General features: G+C 42.6%; 1 protein-coding gene across 1 annotated transcript in view; it reads left to right on the top strand.

Annotated features, from left to right (window-relative positions):
* The window catches only part of LOC131440392 (uncharacterized), a 36,498-nt gene extending 13,664 nt beyond the window's left edge, over positions 1–22,834 (top strand). The window contains exons 6-9 of the mRNA XM_058611653.1: positions 1,087–4,767; positions 4,866–5,456; positions 5,515–5,959; positions 21,674–22,834. Coding sequence (XP_058467636.1) covers positions 1,087–4,767; positions 4,866–5,456; positions 5,515–5,959; positions 21,674–22,374 — 5,418 coding nt within the window. The 3' untranslated portion in view covers positions 22,375–22,834. The remainder of the gene's footprint in view (positions 1–1,086; positions 4,768–4,865; positions 5,457–5,514; positions 5,960–21,673) is intronic.
* Positions 22,835–23,297: the final 463 nt, after the last annotated feature.

Genomic DNA, 23,297 nt, shown 5'->3' with positions numbered 1-23,297 from the left:
GAAGTAATGCTCAGTAAGTGCGTGTGATACCGACGAAAAGAAATGATACTCAAAAGGGGCCAAGTCTGGGAAATATGTTGGTTTAGACAGAATTTCCCAGCTGAATATAGAAATGATGTTTTTGTGCGCTTTTACTGTGTTGTCGCGCTGCAAAATGTTTGATATAATTCCATCATTTGTTGTCAGTAGCGATTAGTATTTACAGATTCCTCTGGTTTGAAAACTTTATAGTATAGTTTTCTTTCCGAAGTAATTAGGTTTAGCAGTTGAAGTAGATGTTTGGCCCGGGTCGAACTATGATTTTCGGCGCTTGAGCTTCTTAAAATAAGCCCACATCTTATCTCTTCACGGTTCGATGCAGAAAACCCTATTGTTCAATGTCGAAAACACAAAATAGTGCTTTTCCTGCTGTTTGTCATTCAACTCATGAGGAACCAATTTTCCCATCTTCTACATTTTTCGTATGACGTGTAGACGTGTAGACGATCAGAAATGGCTTGGCGACAAACATTTAACCACCTCGTCATTTGTGTTTGAGTTTAAAACCAACGTTCACAAGGCGCAACCAATAGACTATGTTCCTCGTAAGCTTTAACAAAAATTTGATGGGATTAAAAAACATTTTTTTCAAAACAAAGTTATTAATCAACATTTTTTTCAAATATTCTTCATTTGGCAAGAATTTCGAAATGATCACTTTATTGAAAGACGCTTATTTACAAACCAAATGCTAAGTTCCGAACTTTAGAATTACAATATTATTTTTGCACAGTCGTCTGTTGTACTCTAGAGTACTCCTATTGCTTCTTCCTTATACATTGAGAATTTATTATTTTCTCGTCTGGAAAGCTTCCGAGTGTCGATATATTCATTCATGCCTATATCCTATAAAGATTGATTGCGATTTCTATCCAAATTTGTGCTAGGCATGTTAATCTTCCCTGAAAAGATCATCCAATTATTTCGCAGGATTATAACATCATTTCTGGATCTGTTTTTATGCGAAACTAGTGATGGAAACATGCAAGATTTAATCGTTTCTTGTGAAATAGTTATTGTAATTTATTTACTTTTTCTTTCTTATAGGAATGTAATCACAACCAGAGAACGAACGAAACGCGCGATCGTTTACGAAAAAAAATCAAACAGCTTCAAAGCAACAAGGATAATCAACAGCTGAAATCGTTGAACTTGAAAAATATTAAAATTCCACCCGGCGGTCTGCTGAAGAAAATTAATACTAATAAAAGCAACTCGACAAATGTGGTTACCAACAGTGGTGCCATAAGTACTACAATGCCTGCCATTACCAAGGAATCGATCACATCTAAAGTGGAAGCCTTAAAAAATAGCAATCTTCAGATGGGTCCAGTTAGCACTGGAGTAGCGGTTGCGGCAACTTCAGTCAATGCTAAAATTCCAATGGTTTCGGCACCTATTGCGGCTACAAAAGGGGTACCTTCGATGAAACCCGTGAATGGAAAAGATATGGCTCAACAGTCATCCCAACTATCACAGAAACCGCAGCAGCAGCTGCATTTACAAGCACCGAGTGCAGCGTTCGCACCTCTAGTGAAAAAACCACCACCTCCACCACCAATGGAAGAAAAATCCCTAGACGACATTCTGAGGTTTATCGAGGGTGACGACGAGGACAAACATGCGAACAATAAGAAAGCTGCCAAAAAGGTTAAACAAAAACAGAAAAAACAAGATTTGAAAAAAATTACCGAGTTGGGAGAGCTTAATCAAAAGTTTGCCGAATTTAATTTGGAGGAACAAAAAGCTCAAAAACGGTTACAATTTCAACAAAATTTGAAAAAGAAGGATAAAAAGCAACTGCTGGAGGATATACAGGCATACGAAGCGAAAAAAGTTCAATTACAGACAGATATTAGTAGTTTAGTTTCGAGCATAAAAAACAATAATCCCGAATTTAATTTCAAACTGGATGGTAAACCGGTACCGAGTGCGAAAGATGCACCTAAGGGCAAGTCGGACTCTTCGAGTAAGAAATCCACTACACAGCAATCGTTTGAATCCAGTCAAAAGCAGCAGTTGCCAGCCAAATTGCAACAGAACATCAATCTTTTGCAGCAACAAAAACAACGGCAACAGCAACAACTGCTCCAACAACATCAGAAAGCCCAACAGAATCAACAGCCACCGAAGCAGCAGCTGCATCAGCAGCAACAACAACAACCACAACAGTCTCAGGACAATGTCAGTATTGATTCTACGAGGAGAATGGTTACAATAAAGCGAACATTCTTACCACATGCGGAACCACAGGTCACAGTGACGGCGAAAGGACCATCGCCCGATAAAGATCAGTTACTGTACACGTTTATCAATGGTCAATTGGTTCCACCGGAACCAATATCTTCGAACATGAAAGTAAATAACGGACAAGCAACCAATAAAAAGCAACACCATCAGCAACAACAGCAGTCGCTGCGGGATCAGTTGAAGTTGAAGATGGCGTTTGACGACGCGAAACAGATCAGCGATATGATCGTCAAAAGTCAGTTTACCAATGATACCGATGTGTGGATAACGGAAAAATTGTTAAAGTTGAGTCTCAAAGAACAGTCACAACAGCAACAAATGCAATCCATGCGGGAGGTGGACGAGTTGATGCAGAAGATACAGTTGCAAAGTGTGGCTGGTACATCCGATAAAAAGAAGAAGGAAGATATTGTTTCATTGACTAGCAAACTGTCAGATAAATTGACACAGATTAGAAGCAAAGCGAAAAGTTCTGTCAGTGAAGCACAGGCAAAGGCTGCAGCGCAAATGTTGCAGAAAATTGTACAAAAACTGGATTTCGATCCAAGCATCAGCGGTGACGATGGCAAGAAAAAGAAGAAGAAAAAGAAACAGGACAAGGTGTCTGAGGAGATTGACGAAATCGATAAGATTGTAGCCTGGTTGGATGGATTGGAGGTTAGTGGGGAATCGAAAAAAGGCGACAAGAAAACAGCCGAGAAAACGCTGGGTAAAATTCTCAACCGGAAGCTTAGCAAAGATTCTATCAGTTCCAGTGGAAGTGCACAAAAAACAAAGGACATCAAGGAACAGAAGAATAAAGACAAAACAAAGGTTGAAGAGAGTAAAGAACCCACAAAAAAGGAGAAGGAAGCACAGAAGAAGGTTTTGATCCGCAAGAAAAGTGAGGTTTATATTGATCCTGAATTTGACAACAACACATTCAAACTGTTGAATTTAGAAGACACAGAGTCGGGTGAAGAGGAGGACGATACTGTGGTGCTGTCAGAAGTTGATTTAGAAGCTGCCAAACAACCAAAACCGGTTCCGCGTCCTGCCACTCCTCTTTCACCGAAAATTGAGCAACAAACAAGGCCTCCGACGCCACCCTTACCGATATCATCCGCAAACGGTAATAAAAAATCATCGAAAAAGAAAAATGAAAAACCAAAAGATCTTCCAGCTGCGCCTGTTGTTCCAGTAAAGGAAGTAAAACAAATTAGAAACAAGGAAAATCTTGCCCCTTCTGTCATAGCCTCATCCACTCAAAAGAACACGAGAAGTGCTCAAAATGTCAGTAATATTCAAACAGCTAACACTAAAAAAGCAAGTCCAGCTGTTACGCAACCTCCCGACAAACCATTTCAAGAGAACCCAAATATGTCCAAGCGCCAAAAGAAGTTGCTTCAGAAACAACAGGAACAGAGTAAAACTGTTGTCCAACCTAAACAGAAGAAACAATCGCAACAACAGTCACAGCAATCTGCTCCCGGTGCCGGCCGACATATTGACAAAGCAATCCGAACAGCGGAGCGAATGGCAAAATCCTCTAACGATCGTAGGTCCAAAGTTAATATCGGTACCGACACAACTTTGGAACTACTCAATGGATCTCCATTGGGCTCGGCTCCACCCAAAAATGGAACACTGCCAAAAATTCCCAATACTTTCCCGCCGGGCGATACGTCGTTTGGGGCAAGCATAATGGATCAACTAAGCCGTGGTATCCGAGTCGAAGGTCTTCAGTTACCACCGGGTATCACACTAACTCGGGTAGATGCTGCGCAGGCAGAAGCCATCAAAGCAAAACGGGAATCGATAAAGAAAATCTGCGAACCAATGAAGACCGTTCAATCCGAACAACCATCGGCAGTTTCACACCAAATGCTCATGGGAGCTAAAGGAGCAGCTCCTGGTATGTTCATGATGAATCCGATGGTGGTTCAGCCAGGACTGAATGCAGCTTCAGCTCAGGATGCGGTAATAATGGTTGACACTAACAAGCTGAAGGGAGGAGCCGGTGGTGAGGGCGAGAAAAAGCCCAACAAAAGGAACAAACGGAAAAATAAAAACAAAGCCAAACACGAAGGCTCGAAAGATGCCCATTCCAAAGGCGATGTCCACAAAAATCAAAAAGTTAATAATTTCGTAACACTTCGGAATCCGATGTTCCAGGGTTCTTCGTCCAGAGCTGCTCCTACAGGTGATCAATCCGGAGCGCGATCATCGCAAAGCTACGAGCAGCCGGCAACGATTTTCAAAAACGATAATGGCATGTTTACCATAAGAAATCCGGTTTTGCATCAGGCACTAGCAGGTGGTACGCCACCGTCAACAAGCGGGTTCAGACCGTTCAACACTAATTACCTAGTTGAGAATGGAATATTTCCACCCCAAATTGCATCCGGAACCACGGCAGCAAATTATCTTCAGCAACAGCAGCAGCAGCAGCAACATGCAGGAAATCTGCTAGTGGATGGACAATTCGGTACCAATCCTGTAAGTAGTGAATAATTCTAACAATCAATGTTGTGTTCAATGTTTCCGCGTTTTATTTTGTTTTATCTACGTTGTTAATTTTTTTTCAATATTTGTAGGCGAGTTTCTCGGCAACAGTTGAACCACCACGCAAGTGTAGTTCAGTTATTGGCAGTGAGATGAAGAATGCCCAAAAACAAAAGCAACAACAACAGCAACATCATCCGCACGCACATCATAATTCGTGGCAACAGCTCAACGGTGCGTGTTCGGCTGGTGTTTGCTCGTCTACCGGAACCGATCTGTATAATCCTTTGTCGCTAGCTGGACCAGCTCCGAATCAGCGATGCTATTCTCCATTCGAGAGTCTGCAGTATGGATTAACCGGAAGTCAGGATTACATGAATCCTCAAAGCCCTTCCGCGGGTTACTTCCCGATCAGTTCTCCATCGACGATGAGTGCAATCGGATCCGAGAGATCGCAAGCAAGGGCCCACGCGGCCGCTGTCATGTCAACGACATCTAATCCGAGCTGTAGGAGGTTGTTCAATTCTACTAGTGGCCCAACGATTGGTGCACACTGCTGTGACGATTCGCCTGCTGGTACCTACTATGAAGGACTAGCTTCAAATTGTTCTGCTGCCAATCATAAGTATGATGATTTATCTTTTCTGCAGAATTTGCAACCCGGACAGCGATTGAATAGTGAGGTAAATATTAATCATTTCACATTGCACGTACAAATGAACGATACTATTTTGTTTATAGGTCACTATTCATAATATCAATGAGTCAAAGTTCCTTCGCCAGCAGGGACAAAATTTGTCCAACGATATTGAGATTACTCGAATATCAGCTCCAGGTAGTTCGATTGCATCGTCTGGTTTAAGTCACCCATCACAAACCGTGCCGCATCCGCTGCTGATGTCACCGGCTGGTTCCACTATCAGCAGCGAAGCAGCAACGGCTGCCTCAGTGTCTTCGATCACTGGTGGCAGCAGTGGTGGAATCGCTGGTACTTCAAATAGTGCAGCAAGTGCAGCCCAAGCGGCTAGCCTTCTTGCTTTGAACGATATCGAAACTAGCTTATTCTTGCAAAAGTACCAGCAGCAACAGTTGCAACTGCAGCAACAGTTGCAGCAGCAAATGCAACAACTCCAGCTGCAGCCTCTTAGTCGACAGCAGCAGCAACAATTGATTGGAGAATACGGAGGTCAGTAATTGAACGCTTTTTGAACTAAAGATATTGACTTTATCCTATAATGTATTCTGCTCGCTTTGGTAGGAAGATTTCAAATGATATTCTGTTGAAGAAAATCATTTATTTTTTTGTTGCCTCTTCTCACTTTTATGTATTGGTGTAAATATCGGGATTTGTAAATACGAAATAAAATACTTGATCGACAAGGATTGTGAGCAATTTGTGTTATTTTTTCTCTTTATTTCCAAGTCCACTTTAATAGTTGTAGTTCTTCTAGCATGAAGATCGTGGAAAGCATAGTTAAAGAGCAATGCTTTTTGTTTCTACCGGATGTTGTGGTGTGATAGCTATCAATTTATCTTTGTTTCAGTGTAAACTAACATGTATTGTTATTTCCAATTGTTTTACTTCCATTTTCATGTGTTTGCATTGGTTTCGATTCATTTCATCTGTGTTTACTGATTTTCAATAATATATAAATAAGCAATCCTGACAATAATCCCATAATTTCTAAGTTGTGTATCAAAATAATGCTATTTTGTATGGTTGATAGTCGAAGTTGAAATTCCATTATGGGGCTGTCCATAAAAGACGTCACACCGCAAGGGGAAGGGGGGTGTTTCATAAAACGTGACATTTTGTGACAGGAGGAAGGGGGGGGGGGGGGGGGGTTTGAAATGTGACGTCCAATATTTTCAATGAGGGCATTTTTGAAATACCTAATTATATTACTGCTTTGCCCTATTTCCTGAAAAAATCTCTACAATAAACGTTTACATTCTATAGGAAAACGTGTATTCGTTGATGTAAAAGCTTTTTCTTGTAAATTCGGAAATGAATGATGCAGGAAATCATTTCTGTTGTGATCAGCCAAAGTGCACGGAGGAGCGAGTAAATTATCAATATTAATAAATTTTACCTAATATGAGTAAAAAAGAAAAAGATGCCTTCAAACGGTTTAACTTAAGTTATGCACTGACAATGTTTTCAGTAATATGATTTTCTAGCATTGATAATAGTATATAATAAGAATTTCTCTTATCTGATTCTGATGCAGTTTATTCAATTGTTCCGGTGGCTTCTTCTTTCCTGATCCGGTGCTCTCCACTTTCCACATTGGTATTACAACCATACTCGACGGCTACAACCTCAACATTCTTCGACAGTCGAATCCTGTCGTTAATGAAAATAACCGGATGTTGGATCTTTGCTTTTCAAGTAGAGAAGATGTTGCACCAAAGATTAGTGCTTCACCGTTCCCTCTGGTGAATTCTGTTCGTCATCATCCTCCATTACATATCGTGCTCGATTCGAATCGCATACAGAACGCCTGCATTCCAACGAACATCATCTGCTAAAATTTTAGTAGAACCGGCTACACCAATATGACCGACTTCTTGACGCAAATCGACTGGGATGAAGTTCTCGACAACGATGATGTCAATGCTGCTGTGCAGACGTTTTCTAATGTTATGAGCTACGCAATCGACTACTATGAAGTGAGACATCTGAAAACGACCAAAAGAGCCGCTCTAAAGAGGTTTTCTAAACATGGAGGATTTTCCCTGCGTAATCACTACGTGCAGATAAATCAGTTGTACAAGAAAACCGTTAAGCGCTACCATGCCATCTACTTGATCAACGTACAACGAAAATTGAAATCAAATCCAAGGTATTTCTGGAAACATGTGAATGAGCAAAGGAAAGAATTCGGGTTACCCTCGTCAATGAGCTTTGGAGATCGTACTGGTTCGTGCACACAGGAAATCAGCCAGATGTTTGCGGAAAAGTTGTCTAGGGTTTTTTCAAATGAAATCCTCACTCAGCAGCAAATTGCTGCCGCAGCACTTAACGTTTCCATGTCTAATAACTCATTGAACTGCATCAATATTGACGAAGACTCAATACGGACGGCAATTGTAGGAATGAAAGCCTCAAATTCTCCAGGCCCTGATGGAATACCGGCAGTTATTCTTAAAAAGTGCTCGCGTGGAGTAATCGCTCCCCTCTGCAAATTGTTTCGAATGTCTCTCGCTACAGAAGTTTTCCCCAATTTATGGAAAGCTTCGCTTATGTTCTCAGTCCACAAGAAAGGCGATAAAAAGGATATAAACAACTACCGCGGTATCACTTCCCTCAGCGCTATACCAAAGCTGTTCGAAAAGATTAGACTGACACCAATTTTCAATCACTGCAAGCAATATATCGTCGATATTCAACACGGTTTCATGCCTAACCGCTCAACAACCACAAACTTACTATCGTTTTTGTCTTATGTGTTTGATGCAATGTCTAACGGTTTACAAACGAACGTTATCTACACAGATCTTTCCTCCGCTTTCGATATAATCAACCACGACATCACGGTTGCTAAGTTGGACAGACTTAGATTCAGTTAGAACATTCTTCGTTGGTTGCAGTCGTATCTTAGGAATCGTCGTTTCGCAGTTAAAATTGACGATCATACTTCCGGAGAGTTCCTCGCATCATCTTGAATACCACAGGGAAGTCATCTAGGACCGTTAATATTTTTACTGTACTTCAATGATGTCAATTTTGCCTTGGAAGGTCCTCGCTTATCGTTTGCTGATGATGTCAAGATCTATCACATCCTCCGCAACTTAGAAGACGTAGCCTTTCTCCAGCGGCAATTGTTAATCTTCGCAGATTGGTGTAAAGTTAACCGTATGATTGTAAATCCAGACAAGAGCTCGGCCATTACGTTCACGAGGAGAAAAATGCCATTGCATGTCGAATACTTTCTGGATGGATCCTTGATTAGAAGATCTACTAGTGTTAAGGATCTTGGCGTCCATCTCGATGAACAACTTACATTCAAGCATCACATTAGTTACATTGTAGCTAAAGCTTCTCGTAGCTTAGGATTCTTAATGAGAATAACTAAGCACTTTACAGACATACACTGTCTAAAATCGCTTTACTGCTCGCTTGTTCGTTCAACTCTCGAATATTGCTCGGCAGTTTGGAACTCATGCTACCTGAACGGTGCTCATTGAATTGAGGAAATACAGTGCAGATTTGTTCGCTTCGCTCTTCGCCGATGGCCGTGGACCGATCCACATCAACTACCTAGTTAGAAAGTCGCGGGTTATTAATCGGTCTCGACACATTACAAGTGCGACGAGAATTATCACGCGCTTCGATAATAGCAGATATATTTAATATTAATGTGCGACCCAGAGCTCTCTGCAACAGTGCTTTTCTTCGACTTCCTATACGACGTACCAACTATGGCGCAAACGGTTCTATTATTGGTTTACAGAGATCGTTCAACCACGTTTCATCTGGGTATGATTTTAATGTGTCACGAAGCAGAATACGTACAAATTTTCTGAATATTATTAGGAATTATCATTAGGACCAAATTGTGTCTTTTGATAGTAAATAACAAAATAAATAAATAAATAAATTGTACTCCATTTGAAAAAGAGCGATAGATCAACGATTTCAGACGTAGATCATGTCATGTCTTATCTTGATCATATGTGATTTTCCTCCACCAGCATCAAAGCTTATCGAATCTTATCGAATCATCCAATGATTAAACTTACATAAATCAAGAATCATTTTAGCTCAAAATCACTACTCGTTGTGTGACAGAAGATCAGTACCAATATTGATCGATGCTACACTAAGGAAATTTTATTCTTTACCTAAAACAATAATATATCTGTGTACCCCTAGGAGAATAAAACAGATGATTTAAATGTTTCATCAATTCCCCCTCCCTTTGGTTGGTGGGCTTGACGGTATTGCAAACATCATCACATACAATCAATTAGCGTTACAATTTGATAAAGATATGCGTTACAGTTTTTAGTTTCATAATTGAATTAAATGAATAATATATGGAACGACTTGAATAAGATGTTGATTGCATTACGCTCCAACATCCGGGGTTGGAGAGGCCGGTAGGGCTTAACTGAGCTCTTTTTTATGTTTTATTTTCATACTACCGGCCCTTATTACCAGTGTGAAGTGAAAATTAAGTAGAGTAAACGTATCCCAATTGGGTTTCACACGATGACAATAAATGAACGGTAAATCGAATCCATCTTTGACGTTTATTGGTGGTTTGTGTACCATGGAATACTGTGGAATGAAATAGAATATTGTAGAATATAATAAAATAATAATGACCGAACCAATGAGCAAACCACTGATAGCTGTCAAACGATGTTCATCCAGTTTATATTGTGAGGATGTATCGTTTGGGACCTGATGGGTGAGATGATGTGTGAATGAAATGTAAGAGTGAGTGCATGCAAGAACGGTAATAAAGGCCACCGTTTCAGCTCAGGACTAACGATCGACCAATAGAAGAGATAGAAATTGGGTAACGGTACCCCCATTCATCTCAAATCCATTAGTCATTTCATGTACGAAAACCATTAGTTAGAGTGAGATCTGTTATCTCTGTTTGATAGATTAATTTCAAGAATAACATGAAATCTGGAGCATTTTTTTTTTGTTCGTTAAAACAGCAGTATTGAATCATTTCTGAACTACTTTTATGTGCCATTGCTTCTTACAGACGAGGCAAAGATTTTGTATTCGATTTTATCTCAATAAATTTATTGAAAGTCGAGTGATCGCTAAAATAACATGGTGACTCTACTAATGAGATGACTATTGGCACACAAATTTTAGTTAGAATCTATTAGAATAGAAATAGTAACTCAATGTTGTGATGCTTGCTTGTGGAATACATGTAGGTATGTATGCATGTGTGTATGCGTATGTGCCTGTGTGTATGTATGTGTTTTTGTGTGTACAACATACATTATACCGTTCCCTCGGGTGTGTTGTATAAAATTGGTTGTGACACATTTCGATTGCGAGTCAGTGTACCAGATGTTCAAAAGTGCCTGAGCGGATGGTAATATACTGTCAAGAATCAACCGAAGATAACGAAATGTGAACATGCTGTAGCAATACTATTAAACCCAAGTGTTATTATCATTTAAATAAAAACGCATGTCCTCAGTTCTTATCCGTCAAACCACGATGAGCTGCTCTACAAAGATCAATGAAACACTAAATTTTTTTTTTTTTGGAAACGGATGACTGGATGAGGAACAAGAAATACGAAAATGCTGAAAGAATTAGAAAGGAATATTGGTAAGAATATAAACACCATTGCATACAACTAACTTTTACATTTAAGGAAGCAACATAACATGCCAGCAAAAGTACGGAGTGAAAAATGACAACAATAGACACGAATCACAGCTGAATAGAACACTGGAATTAAGGTAAAACAGAATACAAACTATGAACAAAGGTAAGAAAACCAACATGAAGAAATAATAGAAACTGCTGGGTAACAATGTAATTTCCTCATATTGAAAGAGGCGTTTATATGGCGCGCATGCGCTAATTCGGCCTGATACAAATTAACGGGGAGGGCAATACATTTTGGACAGGGCTGTAAAAAGCTGATTGGAACCCTTTCCCCACCAAAATGTAATATAAGGAAACTATAAGGATTTAAATGTTTCATCAATTCCAACCAAATACTTTTGTTAATTAATATAATTGATATTAATAAAATAATTCCGATGATTTTGTAGTTTTAGGGATATTTTTTAATCTAATGACAGCATGTAATAAATCGGTTTTCCCCAAATTTTCCCTCATGTTTGTATGGTTTGTCATACATATTAAGAATGTATTGAGATGGATTTTATTTATTTTGAATTCGTGACATGTGACATAGGGGGGGAGGGGGGTCTTTGCTTCTGTGACAATTTGTGACAAAGGAGGGATGGGGAGTCAAAAATCGTCAAAAAAAGCGTCTTTTATGGACAGCCCCTATGCGATTCCACGAATGAAATTACGTAAAGTGTTGGTAACATAAATCATTATCAACACATTTTTTACCCTAGGCCTATTGTGCCAATTGCAAAGACATCATATTAACAAGATATCCAGCTCTCACATTTCTCGAACAAATCATTGGCCACATCCTTTTTTTGCGAACATGGCGCCCTCATGCGTGTCCGCATCGAATCTCGGAAGAGAGATGTCAAATTCGTGCGCGCCAAAATAGCAGCACTGCGCACCCATACAATTGACATGATATGTTGAATGTGATGCCGTGCGATGGCGTTGCTGACGTTGCGCAAGCTTACAAGGTTTGCCATTAGTCAAGATTTCAAGATTTCAATACACTACGTCAAGGAAGCGCAACAAATGAAGACACTTTACTTGCTCTTTCGATTATTACGATCCTATCGACAATCCCCTCTCTGGAATTTCTGGAATTTATTTATTTATTTAGGTATAATCAACAGACACAATATGGTCCTAATGATAATTTCTAGTAATATATAAAAAAATTCCAAGTATCCTACTGCGTGATAGATTGAAGTCGAATCCTAATGGTACACGATTGAATGATTTCTTTAAGCCAATAACAGCATTGCTAGAACCGTAGTTAGTTTGTCGTAAAGGAAGTCGAAGAAATGCACTGTTGCGAAGAGCCCGGGGTAGGACGGTGATATTAATTTCGCGGAGCAAAGCAGGGCAGTCAATCCTATCGGTCAAAACATCTGCTGATTCTCGTAGCTTGGTAATTGGTGAGGACTGTTCCACGGTAAGCGCCGTAGAGCGAAGCAACTGAATCTGCGTTGTATCGATTCGATTCTATGAGCTCCGTTTATGTAGTGAGGGTTCCAAACGACAGAACAGTACTCCAGGGATGAACGAACAAGCGAGCAAAACAGAGATTTTAAACAGTGCACGTCTGTAAAATGTTTAGCCATCCTCATTACAAATCCTAGGTTGCGAGCAGCTTTAGAAACGATATAGCTGATATGTTGCTTGAATGTCAGTTGCTCATCGAGAAAGACACCAAGGTCTTTAACACACGTCGTTCTGATTATCGGGGATCTTTCCAGAAAGTAATCAAAATGAAATGGCTCTTCTTTCTTCGAGAACGTGATGGTCGAGCATTTGTCAGGATTCAATTTCATACGGTTTACTTTACACCACTCGGCGAAGCTCAACAACTGTCGTTGAAGAAAACCTGCATCTACTGGGCTTTGAATGTAATAGTAGATCTTAACGTCATCGGCAAACGATAGACGAGGGCCCTCTAGAGTAAAGTTGACGTCGTTGAAATACAGTAAAAATATTAAAGGCCCGAGATGGCTACCCTGCGGAATTCCGGACGAAGCGATAAACTCATTGGAAACGTGATCGCCGATTTTCACTGCTAAACGACGATCTATAAGATATGACTGCAGCCACCGAAGGATGTTAGAGCCGAATCCAAGTCTTTCCAATTTAGCAATTGTTATATTGTGGTTTATTATATCAAAGGCAGCAGAGAGATCGGTGTAAATAGCGTCTGTTTGTAAACCTTTTGACATACCATCAGTCACGTAGCACATGAATGACAATAGGTTGGTGGTTGTGGAGCGCTTAGGCATAAAACCATGTTGAGTGTCAACAATATATTGCTTGCAGTGGATGAAAATCGGTGCCAGAATAACCTTTTCAAACAGTTTAGGAACTGCACTAAGCGATGTGATGCCACGGTAATTGTTCACGTCTTTTTCATACACTGGGAACATAAAAGAAGATTTTCATAAGTTGGGAAAAACTTCTTTAGAGAGTGACATCCGAAATAGTCGACAAAAGGGAGCAATTACACCAGTCGAACAATTTTCAACACTCTAACACTTTACATAGAATAATGACGGAAAACATCAACTTTCCAAGGATTTGTTGGAAAATTGAGGAATATGCCATAATGATTGAAAGAGAAAGTAAACAAAGAGAAAATGTTTTTTGCATTTGGGACCTTTTCTAATGTTATCGATAAATGTACAACATCCAATCATTTATGGTATGATCGGTTGCCATAATTGATGCGTTTATCACATTTACCATCACTTTCGTTCCAGGAACAGTTCGCATTCTTCAATCGTATCCTGGTTTCATTCCGTATGGCCATTATTTCGAACAGGGCATCTCTTCTCTCAGCTTTATGGTTATTGTTCAATTGAACGTACGCAATATTTTAAGAAAGAAATGTGGTGTTGCCAAAAGAGTATAGACCTTTCTGTACTCTTATGGTGAATCATTGACACTAAGAGAGAAACGGCCTAGAACTCAAAATGGCTGGGATATTTCGTGATGTAAACAAACATCATAACTAGGTTAAAGTCGGGTATAAATAAACGATATAAAAAACATCATATGTTGTAGGGCTAAAGTACGATTCACACTTTAAATAAACTGCCGAGTCTCGTTAACGTTGACGGAAGTTGACTGATTGTTGTTGGATGAGTTGAGAAAAACTGAAACCTGAAACAGCAATGAAGCTGTTGACGATTAGAAATGTGAATTATGGGTTTATTTCAAATGGATTACTTTTGTTACTTCATGTCGTTATAATAATTTCAAATATTAATATCAATATACTAGGTTTCATTTTCATCACTCGGATTTCGCTAGGCCCGGCAGCCCAACAAGCTGCCCGGTTTACTGTCATTCACCTCGATTCTGCAATCCGACGGATTTGTGATACGAACGTATGTACACTTTCGTTCGAGTTCGAATTTTGCATTCTTTATTCCGTTCGAGTTGTATGATTCGATAGACTCTCGTTCGAGATCACTTGAAATTTCGAACACTTACCATCAAAGCTGTCAGCACTACTTACACGTTCTATATTATTTATATTATTCATTCCTTAGTAAACGAAACCGTCAACCTTGTATAAATAAATTAGAACGATTCTAAGCCGAACAGAAGTAATACGTACGCAAGTCCATTAAGTAGTGTTCGAAAATTGAACAACTCGAACGAATGATATTCGAGTGTGTAAGCACACCCAACTCGAACGGAATGCAGAATGGAAATTGCACATTCGATCGGAATATTTCGAATCGATCGACGTTCAGAATAGGGGTGATTGTTTATAACTTTCATCCGAATTCTTTCTGCCTTTCTCATTAGAAAGACTATACAATCACTGTGAAAACCGTCTGTTGAACCGTGTCAGGAATGAAATGAAATAAATTTTCACTTTTCTCAGACTTTTCTCAGAGATGGCGTGACCGATTTTCAAATGTGAAAATGCGTACTCAATTTTGTCGGAAATTTCTCTAAAAACTAAGATGTAAATGAAAGATCTTGAAATTTTTCAAAAAGTCCCCGAAAAGCTGATCCAGATCCGACTTTCGGTTCCGGTATTACAATGTGATTATTAAAAATTTCAATACCATGAGTATTTTTTCACAAGCGAGGTGCACACTTTTATAAAACTTACTGATAAATTCATCTAGTTGGCAGACCTTGGTAATCGCACGGCATCACATTCAACATATCATGTCAATTGTATGGGCGCGCAGTGCTGCTATTTTGGCGCGCACGAATTTGACATTTCTCTTCCCTGCTTCTATGTACGAGATTCGATGCGGACTCGCCTGAGGGCACCATGTTCGCAAAAAAGGATGTTGCCAATTATTTGTTCGGGAAATGTGAGAGCTGGATATCTTGTTAATATGATGTCTTTGATATAGGTTATATTATTTGGGACTACTAAAGCCCGGTTTCCGCTTCCGAAGATCTGACTTCCGGTTCTGAAATTATAGGGAAATGTGTATCAAAACTTTCAAACTGTAATACAAAATGATGCAATATCGGTACGCATCGGTACTAGCTGGTATGAAAGAAGAAAACTCCACCGCCTAGCACAAAGTGTGCATTGCAAGTACGGTGCGCTACCACTTCATCATTGAGGAACTGTGATTCTCTTTTATGAGAAGTTCAAAAACCCCAACAGTTTGATAGTTCCCGCCAGAAGTCTGGAATTCTATTTGTGAGTCTCATCGACCCCCAATATCACCACTAAGACAAAATGATTTGCTAAAGTCATAAGAACGAATTATGACTTGCAGACATAAGGATCCTAAATCACTGTGCAGCTGGCCAGCAATTGCTGCACCAGTCAGTGACGGAATGGGGCATTGATGTCGCGATTCTCTCGGATCCCTATCACACACCGGTAGATAACGGGAACTTGGTGTCGGACGAATCCAAGACGATGGTGATCTTGACGACTGGTCGATACCCAGTGCAAGAGGTGGTGAAAACACAAGCGGAGGGAGTAGCCATAGCTAAGGTAAACGGAGTTTACTATTGTAGCTGCTACGCTCCACCGAGATGGTCAATAGACCAGTTCACTTGGATGATCGACATGTTGACTGCAGACCTGGTGGGTCGGAAGCCGGTGGTGATAGCCGGAGACTTCAACGCCTGGGCAACGGCTTGGGGCAGCCGCTTCACCAATAGGAGAGGACAGACGTTACTGGAGGCCTTCGCCAAGCTGGACGTCGTGTTAGCGAATGATGGACTGAAAAGTACCTTCCAGCGGAACGGAGTCGAGTCGTTTATCGACCTGACTTTCTGTAGTCCTGGCTTAGCTGGAGATCTTAATTGGAGAGTTGATGGTGGCTACACCCATAGCGACCATCTAGCCATTCGCTACACGATCGGCCAATTGGCGAGTAGCACAAGGAGGAGTAATACTCCCAAAACTCTAGCGTGGAAGGTGGCTAACTTCGACCGCGAAACGTTTTGCGCTGCCCTTGAATTGGAGGAGCACAACGCGAACCTAGGAGGGGACGAGTTGGTCGCTATCTTGTCACGGGCGTGTGACGCGACGATGCCTAGAAAGGCTCAACCGAGGACCAACAGACCACCGGTCTACTGGTGGAACGAGCAAATTGCACGTCTTCGCGCATCCTGCCTCAGGGCTAGAAGAAGGATGCAAAGAGCTCGATCAGCGGAGATGAGGATGGAACACGGCGTTCAAAACGGCGAAGTTAGCACTAAACAAGGCCATCAGCGCAAGCAAAAGAGCCTGTTTCGACACGCTATGCGAGGGAGCCAACTCCAACCCATGGGGCGATGCCTACAGGATGGTAATGGCCAAAACGAGAGGGGCGCTAGCACCCCCTGAACGTAGTCCGGTGAGGTTGAAGGAAATCATAACGGTTCTCTTTCCCCACCACGACACGTTCTCCTGGCAGCCAGCTCCGCTACCAGCGAACGAAGTTGAAAAGGTGACGAACGAGGAGTTGCTCACTGCGGCGAGATCGCTCGATACAAAGAAAACCCCGGGGCCAGACGGTATCCCGAACGTGGCTCTAAAGGCGGCTATAATGACAAAACCGGACATGTTCAGGGAGGTCATACAGAGATGTCTGGACGAGCGTATGTTCCCAGACATTTGGAAAAGGCAAAGGTTGGTACTATTACCGAAACCTGTAAAACCCCCAGGGGATCCATCGGCGTATAGACCAATCTGTCTGATCGACACTGTGGGTAAGCTCCTTGAGAAAATCATCCTCAACAGGCTAGTCCCCTTCATAGAGGAGGCAGGAGGACTGTCCAGCCAACAGTACGGGTTCCGCAGAGGCAGGTCGACGGCGGACGCCATAACATCGGTGGTAACCAGGGCGGAGGTAGCTATACAGCGCAAACGACGAGGGATCCGCTACTGTGCGGTAGTAACGCTAGACGTCAAGAACGCGTTCAATAGTGCTTGCTGGGCAGACATTGCTGATTCCCTACTTCGACTAGGAGTACCGGAAGGGCTGTACAAGATTCTGGAAAGCTACTTCCAGAACCGAGAATTGCTCTACGAGACCGACGAAGGCACACGTAGCACTCCAATCACGGCTGGAGTACCACAGGGATCTATCTTGGGCCCGATCCTGTGGAATATAATGTACGATGGAGTACTAAGGTTGAGGCTCCCTCCGGGTGTCAAGATAGTCGGGTTCGCGGACGACGTCACGCTGACAGTCTACGGCGAATCCATCGAAGAGGTCGAACTGAGTGCATCACACTCAATCTGCTTGGTGGAGGACTGGCTGCGTAGCAGGAAACTGCAACTCGCGCACCACAAAACAGAGGTGATGGTGGTAAACAACCGCAAATCGGAACAGGAGGCGCTGGTACATGCCGGAGATTGCGTGATCCCCTCCAAGAGATCACTGAAGCAATTGGGTGTGATGCTTGACGACAAACTCAGTTTCAGCAAGCACGTTGAATACGCCTGCAAGCGCGCATCAACAGCGATCGCGGCGCTCTCCCATTTGATGGCCAACAGCTCGCCTGTGCGCTCCAGTAAACGAAGGTTACTGGCAGGAGTGGCAGTTTCGATCCTCAGCTACGGCAGCCCGGTATGGGCGTCGGCACTAAATGTGGAACGCAACGCACAGATGCTGGAGAGTACGCATAGACTGATGTGTCTTCGCGTAATCAGTGCATACCGCACTGTATCGAGGGATGCGGCCTGCGTGGTTGCAAGTATGATGCCTATCGGTCTGATAGTGAAGGAAGACGTGGAGCGCTACAGCATGCGAGGAGACAGGAACGCCCGTAGGGCCTCCAAAGCCGCTTCTCTACGCAGATGGCAACAAGAGTTGGACAGCTCAACCAAGGGCAGGTGGACACATCGGCTCATACCTAGGGTCTCGAGTTGGTTAGATAGACCTCACGGAGAAGTGAACTTCGGCCTGACGCAATTCTTCACAGGCCACGGGTGCTTCAGATGGTACCTCCACAGGTTCGGCCACGCGACATCTCCTGTATGTCCTGGCTGCCCAGACGAGATCGAGACGGCTGAATACGTCTTGTTCGCATGTTCCCGTTCGCGGCTCAAAGGAGTGAGCTACTGGAGGCATGTGGCATGCACACCACACCGGAAAACCTGATCCAGAGAATGTGCCACTGCGTAGAGAACTGGAACGCAGTGTCGACCGCGGCATCCCAAATTGCGGGCATATTGCAGCGGAAATGGAGTGCGGATCAACAACAGGCAGCCGCGACCGCTAGCCGCGTGCAACCGTAGTGGGCTCAAGAGGGATCAGCGAATAAGCGTCGGTCCGGGAGAACCTTCTTCGCCGGGAAGCTCTTCGTCGGAGTAGTCTAGATCCATCGTCGGGGACTAGACGAGTAGTACGTAAAACTGCTAGGATCGTCGGGGCGCCAGTGAACCGGAAGCTATCCTCCAACCGGAATCACTGGATCGACCTCTCGGTCGGGCGTTGACGGGTATCGAAAGCGTCGGTTTCGGGAGGGCCTCCTTCGTCGGGGAACTCTCCGTCGGTGTAGGCTAGTTCCTTCGGCGGGGGCTAGTCGAGTAGCCGCCACAACACCGATTCGGGTCGTCGAGGCGCCAGCGAATCGGAAGCCATGCTCCAACCGGAATCGCGGGACCGACCTCGGCACCTCGGGTGTCCCGTGTGGTGTAAGAGACTCGGTGTCGGGAGATTCTCCTTCGCCGGGGAAATCTCCGTCGGAGTAGTATAGATCCTTTATCGGGGACTAGACGAGTAAATCGTGGCGTAATACCGCTAGGATCGTCAGGGCGCCAGTGAACCGGAAGCTATCCTCCAACCGGAATCACTGGACCGACCCAGGCATCCTCTCGGTCGGGCGTTAACGGGAATCGAAAGCGTCGGTTTCGGGAGGGCCTCCTTCGTCGGGGAACTCTCCGTCGGTGTAGGCTAGATCCTTCGGCGGGGGCTAGTCGAGTAGCCGCCACAACACCGATTCGAGTCGTCGAGGTGCCAGCGAACCGGAAGCCATGCTCCAACCGGAATCGCGGGACCGACCTCGGCACTCCATCGGGTGTCCCGTGTGGTGTAAGAGACTCGGTGTCGGGAGATTCTCCTTCGCCGGGGAACTCTCCGTCGGAGTAGTCTAGATCCCTTGTCGGAGACTAGATGAGTAGATCGTCGCGTGATACCGCTAGGATCGTCTGAGCACCAGTGAACCGGAAGTCACGCTCCAACCGGAATCATTAGATCGACTTAGGCATCCTTTCGGTCGGGTCGTAGACGCGTACCGTAAGCGTCGGTTCGGGAGGACTTCCCTCGTCGGGGAACCCTCCGTCGGTGTAGACTAGATCTTTTGGCGGAGACTAGTCGAGTAGTTCCGCGACGTAGGATCAGTTTTGGGTCGTCGAGGCGCCAGTGAACCGGAAGTTACCCTCCAGCCGGCATCACTGGACCGACCTCGTCATCCAACTGGTCGATCCCTCGAGAGCAGGATGCTGATCCCCATTCTGCATAAATCTGGGGAGGGTGCTGTGAGCACCAATAGCCTTCCACCCCGAAGTAATACCTAGCGGTGGTGCCGGGGAGGTAGGGTTGGAGATCCAAGGTGTTTTAGTGGGTAGTTCCAATCAACAGTTGGGTAGTCCTGGGGAGGGTCCCACACTCCGTGCGTAAATGCATTTCACCTTGTAAAAAAAAAAGACATAAGGATCATTAATGTATTTCATAAATTAGTCTTACGATACAAAGGAGAAATTCTTCAAGATTTGAAGATTTCTACTTTAGATATTCATTAAATAGTCTTATGACAATCACAAAAATGTTTGAAAGAATTTCATTGGTAACGTTCTATGGTAATGAATTATAAATATTGTAAATTTTGTCTGTTAAATGCGTGGTAACATAAACGACAATAGTAAAAGCAATGTCGGGAAGGATTTCTCAATAGGTCGGAAAGATCGTGATACACCCCAACCTCCATTTACGTACATTATATGTATTAATATACGTAGGCGTGTGTGCAAATATTTGTATTTCTTAATACATATAAATATTGGTGAAGTGAAAGCGATCATTTATATGTATAAATATATCGACATATATGCAGACGGGTGAGTGTGTAAGCATACATACAGGTTCGTAAGGGTTTCTGGGATTGTCATAGTATACTTTCGGAGGACTATCTCAATGCAAGCATTAACGTGCATTAATGGAACGATTAAAGTCGCTTGAAATCGCTGTGAAAGGGCCTTACATGAAGCATATGAGCATCGTGGTTAAAATCAAAGGCTTAGGATTTCAATTAATTGCTCATCCACCTTGTTCACCTGATTTGTCCTCCTCGAACTATTGTCTGTTCCCAAACCTCAAGTCTTCTCTGAGAAATCGATGTGAGTTTCGTTTTGGAATTTTAGACCGCTACTTCTGGAACCTGATACCGAAACCTGTATAGCCAAAGTAAAGTTGTATGGCCATCAACTGATATGGCATACAAATTTAGAAGATGCTATACGTTCTACATGAATCGAAATAAGGGAGCTATCTCGGACCACTTCTCAAAATCTATCCCAAGTCTAGTGGATTTTTGTGCTCTAGGAATGGGCATTTAGAAGATCTTAGACATGTGCGACTGAAATGGCATGACAGTAAACGTTAAGAAATGTAATACAGTAACCTTCTCTCGGTGACTGTCACAAATTTTATTTAAATACTTAATAATGATAGTTCCAGTGGAAAAGATTAAAGTGTCTGTTAAAAACGCCGGTAAAAAGCGCATAATCGAAAACATCTCAGTACAAAACTGTGATTGAAAAATTTGCTATAGCAGGAACACTTCCTGCTTCCTGAAAATCACCATTCAAATAACTAAATCTTTATTATTTACTCAATAGTTTGATACGCTTTCATATGCGCTTAACACTTAACCCTGTATTATTTAAATGCTCTTCCTTCGTGAAGGAAACAGGTGATTGCTTCACTAGTATTTTGTTTTCGAATGCATTATGCTCTTGACTATATGTTTTGGTGACAGTTTTTTTTCGAACTGAATCATTGAGCTTTGTTAATTTTTTTTCATCCCGCATACAAAAACCACAATGAACTTTGTTTTCAATTTCAGAAAACATTTTCGCTCCCAATCAAATGGTCAACCTCAACGAGCTGGAATCGGAGGAGCGCGATATTGAGTCATTCAAACGGTTTAACTATTACTTCGATCCACCGAAGAATAAGCCCAAGATCAATTTGAACGTTAAGGATATTGTGGTAAATAGTAAAAAACCGGGTGAAGCACCCAGCAACAATCACGTTGGTTCGAGCGGCAATAGTAGCAGCAGCAGCAGCAGTAGTGTCAGCAATGACAACAATCTCGGTGGTGTCAGCATAGGTGAGGACATACAACCGATCCGGCCGCAAGCACCGATTGGAACGCCCTCACAGAAAGCTTATCATCAGCAACAGAGTACGCCGGTTTCGTCCGTTGGGACAGGAGTTTCTACGATGCTCTACCCGGCGACTTCGGATAGTCCGGCGTCATCAGCCTCCATTTTTGACGGAATTTCGTCATCGATGAGCAGCCATGCGCACTCCTGTGATGATTTGTACAACGATTTGCTCACCACGACGGGCAATCTAAGCTTGAATTTAAATTTAAACTTAACCCAGCTACAGCAGTCCAACTCGGATCCCATTGTGTACGATAGTTTCGGTGTCGGCGGTGGGGCACCGAGTTTAAGTAGCGTAGGGAGTTCTTCCACCAGCGGCAGTGGAGGGGGTAAGCCACCGGCAAGTGAGCTGACCCAAAGTATTATCAGCAATTGAACAGGTGATAAGTTAGGAATGTTCCTATCTGATTCAGGTTTGAAATACAAGTGCTAATGCTGCGTATACTGTTTATGTGTCGGTTTAGGCCGCTCTAATTAAACAGCCAACACATTACCATATTGTCAAAGTTGCCTTCAAACAGAAGTGCCATAGATTTCCTTCCCCATTATGCAGACACCGTTACTCTTAAAGAGCACACACAAGCCTGTATCAGGTAATGGAAACCTCTTCCTGCTCGAAAATGGAATCAATTCCTGCACACAAATGTCGACTGCCACTGAATAAAAGATCAGCATTACTCCTTGCAGAAGAAGGGTCTTTGTGTCACAGACTAGTAAGATTTAGTATCTTCAAACAAACAAATGTTAAAGCTTGTCTCCTCCCACAAGAGGTTAAACAGTACAGCAGTAATCGTCGGTCGAACGAATCTATTAAACAACACCACATACCAATTGAAGTTAGCTCTTGTTTTACATTGTAAATGATGACAATAAAACTAGTCCAATTGTTCTTCAATTGCTAACCGCGGTTTCTGTTATTAAGGGGGGAATAAGGTTAATTCGTACGAAAAATGGCATATTTTGCGATTTTTTGCGACGGCTCGGAAAAAAAACTAGAATCGCGGTCTCCCACATAATTTGGTGCTGCATCATCTGAAATAAAAAATCAAAAGGATCGGTACAGCAGTTATAAAGTTATGAAGGGTACCGGCTTTAAAAATGTGAATTGTGGGGAAAACACTTTATACTCGGAACGTCTGCTTGATACATATACTGCTATACCAAATTGTATACCCTATAGTGACAATATATACAATTTAAGAAGTATGACATTAGTAATTGCGTTGAAATTTCTATAAATATAACTTTAAAGCTAAGTTGGGCAACATCTATTAGGTAACCATAGCGCGTTTGGGACGG

This window comes from Malaya genurostris, chromosome 1 (assembly GCF_030247185.1).
Source record: "Malaya genurostris strain Urasoe2022 chromosome 1, Malgen_1.1, whole genome shotgun sequence".
Classification (NCBI taxonomy): domain Eukaryota; kingdom Metazoa; phylum Arthropoda; class Insecta; order Diptera; family Culicidae; genus Malaya; species Malaya genurostris.
The sequence above is the reverse complement of the archived record's forward strand: the minus strand, read 5'-3'. Positions and strand labels throughout refer to the sequence as shown.